Source organism: Pan paniscus, chromosome 9 (assembly GCF_029289425.2).
Source record: "Pan paniscus chromosome 9, NHGRI_mPanPan1-v2.0_pri, whole genome shotgun sequence".
NCBI lineage: Eukaryota > Metazoa > Chordata > Mammalia > Primates > Hominidae > Pan > Pan paniscus.
Window position 1 is genome coordinate 7,959,882 of NC_073258.2, and position 6,751 is coordinate 7,966,632.

A 6,751-nucleotide genomic window follows, 5' to 3' on the forward strand; every position below is an offset into this window, starting at 1 on the left:
GATATGAATTGATCATCTGAAAGAATAAGTGTTAGGTTTTGAAAGGAAGGCAAGGGTTAAAGAAAGACACACACACAGCAAATGCAGGGTTTATGTCTAGCATAAAACCTAGAGAAGTGTGAGACCAGCCTAATGCCAGAGCCTACCACTGCTTACAGGCTGGGGTAATTTATAGGTATGGGAGGGAGGGGTCTGAGCAGTATGGCTTGCTGCCTGGCAGGATATTGATAAGATGTTCTCATGATGAGGCAGTTTGGTCCTTGTTTCTGTAGGATGTCATCGTGGTGTTCAATGGACCTTTGCGCAGCAAGATATGATAGGGATGTTACTTTAGTCGGACCTTTGTCTGCCTTGTGGTCAGGTGGTTAGGCAGGATGTTTCTCACAGCCTGAAACCCCGTGAAATGTTTCACTTTGACCAAGGTCGGCAAAATAGTGGGAAGTTTACAAAATGGTGCAGTTTGGACTAACAATAACGTAGTGAATTAACTAGGATAGTGGATTTCCAGGTATGATCTCCAAACTGACAGCATTAGCATCACCTGGAAACTTATTAGAAGTTAGAGATTTTAACCCTACGGTAGACCTACTGAATCTAACACCCTTGGAATGTCGGGCAGAAATCTGTGTTTTAACACACCCTCCAGGTGATCCTGGTGCAGATTCTGGTGAGAATCACTGGACTGGGAAAATGCAGTTAGGATTACTAAGACGGTAATTAAATCTTTTGGTAATAAGTTTAAATGAAACTAGTCAGCACAGCTGTATGCCGTTTTTTGCCTAAACAGAGACTAGGTGAAGAGTTGAGTATCACCATGATAAGTTAACTAGGCAAGTATTATGCCACAATTATTATCTTCATGCCTCATGAAATAATCTTGGAGCCAGAAAACTGGGCTGAGAAGCAGCAAGATGGTGCAAGAATGACATCTATCCACTTCCAAGTCCAAGGGAAACACAGATGTAGCCACTGCTGGAGAAGCAGTGTCTTCACTAGACATTCAGATCTCCATTATAGCAAAAAGGTGTAGTCATCTTTAGAAAGAAGGTTGTAGATATGTGGGTTTTTCTATTGCTAAATTATGACTTCTAAATGGTAGGATGAAGAGGCTGGAAAACTGGTGACGAGTAGAAAAATGAGTCAAGTGAGGAATTTTCAGAGCATATTGTGATGAAAATAAAAAAGATGACCTGGATAGCCTGAGCTTTTTAGGCAAGCTGTAGCAAAGAGGGTATGAAGCTTAATCATATTAAATGGGGAGGTAAAAAAATCCATTTTCACTGTAATTTATTTATTGAGACTTATCTTTTTGGTGGGTGTAGACATGAAGTAGGGGTCTTTGGCAGTGAGCTTTCTAGAAACACTTGGAAGTTTGTAGGCCCGCCCTTCACTCTTACTGATGGCCATGTTGGGGCTCAGAAGGGGTGGTCTGTTGAGCACACAAATCTCTGTGGATGGGTCCCCTTTAGAGTCCAGAATCTACTTCTCAACACCTCCCCTGCTCCCACCCTAGTGCAAGAAACTACTGTTTCTCAACTGCTCTATCATAAAAGCCTCCTAACTGGTTTCCCTGCTTCCCTGGTTTTCCTCTACCACAGTCCATTCTCCACTCTGAAGCCAGACTGATAAATTGAATTACTTGATTTCTTTGCTCAAAACTCACCAGTGACTATTACATTCACAGTAAAATCCAAAGTTTTCGCCAGACCTATAAAACTTTTCACAATCTCTCTGACTTCCTCCCCATTCCCCGCTCCTTTTTGTCCATTTCAGCTACATCACCTCCTTGTTATTCTTAAAACATAGCAGGAATACTGCTACCTTGGGGCTTTTACTTTCAGACAGCACCTGGATCTTCCTTCTCCCAGTGAATTACATGTTCAGTTCTCGTAGTTACTTCTGATTTCTGCTCAAATGTCACCTTTTCAGAGAGGCCTTCCCTCATCACCCTATGTAGAATATCTTATTCTGATTCATTTTTCTTCACAGCACTTACCACTTAACATAACTTGTATCTCCACAAAAGAAAGTAAAGTCAATAAATCAAGGATCTTTGTTTTTTTCACTGCTATTTTTTTCAATGCCTAAAACAACATTGAATTATTACGGTAAAAGTGTTTTAAATTATTTAATCATGGAATCATTAAAACACAAATAATTGCATATCCGGCCATGCTGGGATACTCTAGGTGAGGCAGAAAGAGAAAAAGGTGGGGCATTGGCAACCATGGAAAATGTAAACTACAAACATAAGATATACTGAAGGAGGTGATATTCTTGGAAGGTGCTGTGCCCCATGGAGGGCTGGATTTGTGGTGACTGGGATATACAGTGGAGATGGCAGCAGCTGCATCTCTGTGTGCTAAAGAGAAAGTAGAGACAGCCCATCACCATCTTATAATGGTGGCAAAATCAACGAGCAGGAGGCTCCAATGACGATAACTATTCATCCGGACTTGGTTAATATGTGAATTCACCCTACTCTGGCCCACATATTATTCCTGTTCCACTTTCAAACTTGAACAATTTGGGTTTGAGAAATTCAGGCAGTCTTTATGACTAAATATCTGGGCCTATCTATGTAAAATGTTTCCCTTTCTGTTTGAGCATGTTATGATTGTTTTCCCTACATATGGGTCTATTTATGTGTCTCTAGGTATTTGCATCTGTGTTTGCACATGGCTGTGTGTACTCATATGTGGACTCTATATGCCTGTATATGTGAATTTCTTACTATGTGAGCTTGTGTACATACACACACCTGTCCAAGGTGACATGCTCAAAATAATCAGTTTCATATACCATGCTCAAGTTTCATATACCATGCTCAAAATGCTCACGTTTTAGAGATAAAAACATTATTTTTATCTCTATATTAATATATGCATGTGGTTTGTGTGTTAATGTACATATAGTAGGTGAGACAAAAATCTCACACAGCTAGTTTTTTCTTTTTTTTTTTTTGCAAAAGAGGTAAAGCCAAACCTCAGATCGCAGCAAGTGAGTGTAGCCATTTTATTGACAGATGTTTCAGCCATGGCCAATGATCTATTATTCAGTACAAGACACATTGGTTGATAACTCTTATTCCAGGACTTCTCCTGGCTGGAAGCATCAGGAAAGGTGCAAAAGGCAAATGAGATGGTCAGGTGGGTCAGCAGGCAGGTAGCAAGCAAACAAGTAGGCATGGTGGTTAGAATCTCTGGGATCTCTTGAGCTTGCGGATAGCAGCATTGGTGTCCCCTTCAGTAGCAATGAGTGCCTGTAGACTGGCATGGTGGTTCCCAAATCCCATGGCCTGGAGAGAATCCATCTGTTTGCTAAAACGAATCTCAGGAGCTTGCAGAGGGTGGGAAGGGTCCCCATCCGGGGATTGTAGCCTCTGCAGGACTGTTCCAGGCTTGTGGCAGCACTCAGGTCCCTTGGGCTCAGCTGTATCTGAAACATTCCAGGAACAGGGCACTGTGTCAGGATAGCTGCAGCTGGGGGCAGGAAGCCAACCCAGGCCCCATAGGTAGGGTGCAACCCAAGGCAGAAGAACAGGAGCCTCTGTGGCCAGCAGCTGGAGGGCCTGCTCAATCTGCAATATTGCTTGGAATGCTTTAGGGTTGCCTAAGCACTAAGCAGATCAGAAATCTGTGTCTGCTGCAGGAATGTGGGCAGCTGCTGCCTCCACTCTTCACTCAGCTGGGGCATACTTGTGAACAACATAATCTGAGCTGCCAGGTAGGGGTTGTTCATAAGCAACTGCATCATGCCTCCTGTGATCTGGGAGCTGGTCTGCTCATCTGACAGCTGGAGATCACCCTTTAATGTCTGTCTGGAGCTACTTAGAGAAACAGTGGCATCCTTGTATTCTTCTTGAAGCTGCTGGGTAAGCTCTATGCTAGGTAAGGCTGGTATCCCAGCTGGCTGCCTAGTGGCACAGATATGGCTCTGGCCCTTGGTGGAGATCATAGCAGTGTTGGCTTTGGAAGTGTGGTTGACCTTGTTAGGGGTGTCATTGGCTGAGGTGTTTGAAGAGAAACCACCAGAGCTATTATAGATGACTCGGGTTGCAGGATGCTGTGTGAGCTGGTCTTGTTGTTCCTGTGATGGCGGTGGAGGTGGGGGTGAAGACTGGACTTGTTCTAGCACTTGTCCTGCCAGGAGAGCTGTGAAAGGGTTTCCTCCAAAAGGATCTTGCATGCTGTTCAGCATTTGATCATTGATATCAGCATAGTTCTGACCCAGGGCATTATTCCCACCTGGCATTGTCTCTAAGCCCAGATATGGCTGTGGGTTCAGTGGATACTCAAGGTTTTGTGAAGGTTGTTGGATCTGCATTATCTCTTGGATCATAGCAAGGTTCCTGGCCAGCTACAGAGTCTGCAATAGGGTCTCAGAATTATCAAGAAGAAGGCGGGAAACTTCTGGGTTCTGCTGCATCAATTGTTGCGTGTCTAGATGTTCTGAAATGAACTGCCACATGAACTCCATGTTGGACAGAAGCCGCTGGATGCTAGGATTCTCCAGCATCTGTGCTCTGCGCTCTGGGTGGCTCACTTCCAAGTTTTGGGTATGCACTTTGGGTGCATCAGACCCCACAAAGTGGGCCAGTTCCACTGGAGCTTGATTCATACCAGTTGGTTGGTGCACTCTGCTGCTGTTTCCTTTGGGGTTTCTGTCCCGGTGGCAGGGATCATTCGTTGGCAGGTCCCGGAAGGAATGGGCTAGAGATCTGGAGCCCTGCTTGGACTTGATGACCAAGTAGATGGTGTGGCCATCCATGATGCCCCTCTGGCTCAGTGTGTCATGGTCTTTGAGAAGGCAACCCATGAAGACCGGCACTAGTTGGTCCATCTGGCATTGGAAGTGAGCCAATAGCATCTCCTTGAACTGCCTTACCGAGATGTCATCAGCTACCATAAAGTCTTTCTGGTTGCCTGCAGTCTTCACTATCACTCGAGTGGCACTTGAAGAGATATTTTTGTCTGCCAGCAGACCTGATGGACATCCACTCTGGGACATCCTGGATGTTCGAGAGATGGCATGCGACATGGGCTTTAGTGGGTGGGCAGATGGGGAGCAGGTGGAAGCTGGGGCAGAAAGCGTGAGGGCAGACAAATGTTTCTGCTGGCCTTTGTCTCAGGTATTGTGCTCTCAGGCCACAGGATAGTTTCCTTGTTGCCCTAAAAGGGATGAGTGACCAGACTGGGGCCAGATATTTTGTGATGTTGTGCCCTCACCCCTGTTCTCCAGATGTGGCCCAGCTGAGGCCTGGCATAGCTACTGATTCATACTTCACCCATGGTGGACAAAGTGGTGATGACTTCTCCTAGGGCTACCCCTCCTCCTACCCCACCCACCAAGGGCATGAATCCTCAGAAAAGGGATATTGTGATGTCAACTCTATCCTCGCAGTCACCCTGGGCCAGCTGGGGAAGGAGGACATATTTAGGGGTCCAGGGCTCTACAATAAAATAAAATAATTTTCCAGAAAACAGGGACAAAGTTCTCTGGATGGAACTAGTAAGAAAACAAAAAAGTAAATAAAAACCATATTTTTAAATGTGGGATGTGTGTTTCTGTGTGATGCTGTGTGTATGTTCCTTATAGGGATGTTAGACTTGTATGAAAAGTTGGGTCTACTGAAGCCATAGATAAAGCCACATTCCTATAAGAATGCAGTCTCTCCCATAGGAAGAAGTGCATTAATTTTTTTAATGATCTGGAAATTTGGGTCTTATATAGAGTCTAGATTTTGGGATTCTATATTTAATTGTGCTCCCATGTGGTGGGGAAAATTTTCCTCTGTCCTAGGGAGCAGGAGTAGGGCTAACCAGGAAGGCTCTTCATAGGCACATGCCAAACTAAATGTGAATTAGCTCTTTTTTATAATATGCCTTTTATTCACATATCACTTGGTCTCTTCTACATGTCAATATAACAGAAGTTTTAGAATGATTTGTTTCAATGTCCTAACCCACTCTTGTGTGCCCACCTTTATGTCAAAGCATTAAGGGGGAATGTCGTCTGTAAATCAAGAGGTGGGAGAGGAGGTGGTTAGTAGTAAAATTCTTAAGGGGACAAATACAGGCAACTAAAAAGCTGGATTCTTGGTCCCATGTAAATTTGGAGAATTGTGTTTGGTTTTTATTTAGATGCAGATGGAAATAATTATTTATATGAGTGAGAGTGTACATGTCTTATCGAATGTATATATGAAATTGTATGCATATTCTGTGTTACTAGGAAGACTTCAGGGTCTGGATTTTATATATTCCATCCACCTGCCTGGAGAGGGAGGAGCACCACACAGATAGCTAAGGAACAAGCAAAAAGCTCGAGCCCATATGTTTCCAGTGTGTTGAAGACAAGCAAAGGGATGATAGGCCGTTGGCCAGGAGACCTTCTGCTATCAAACCAATGATTCTTTATTGAGAATATCTAGACCCCCAGCACCATCCATGTCAGATCCTCATCATGCTATAAGGCCAGTTGCTAACTTACTACAGCAAGACTCAGGCCTATTCTCTTGCAATTGCACTCAAAAGTGAGATCGATCCAGGACAATGAAAAATTGATTACCAGACCAAGATCTTGCCCCTTTTCTCCCCAGGGACCTCACAGGAAGGTGGAGATAAGAAAGGGAACTTTCATATCCTACTCTAATGACCAGCTGCCCTGCAGCTTCTGCACTGGAATCAGATGTTCCCAACCTGAGACTGACAGTTCTAGATCACAGAACTCTTGAGTTCCGGGAGCTGGA

At 44.2% G+C, this 6,751-nt stretch overlaps 1 protein-coding gene across 1 annotated transcript; it reads right to left on the reverse strand.

Moving 5' to 3' along the window:
* Positions 1-3,612: 3,612 nt before the first annotated feature.
* On the reverse strand, positions 3,613-5,040 carry UBQLNL (ubiquilin like). Its single transcript, XM_003845943.5, is given in 1 exon segment — positions 3,613-5,040. A coding segment is annotated over 1 exon segment (1,428 nt).
* Between the last annotated feature and the right edge of the window lie 1,711 nt (positions 5,041-6,751).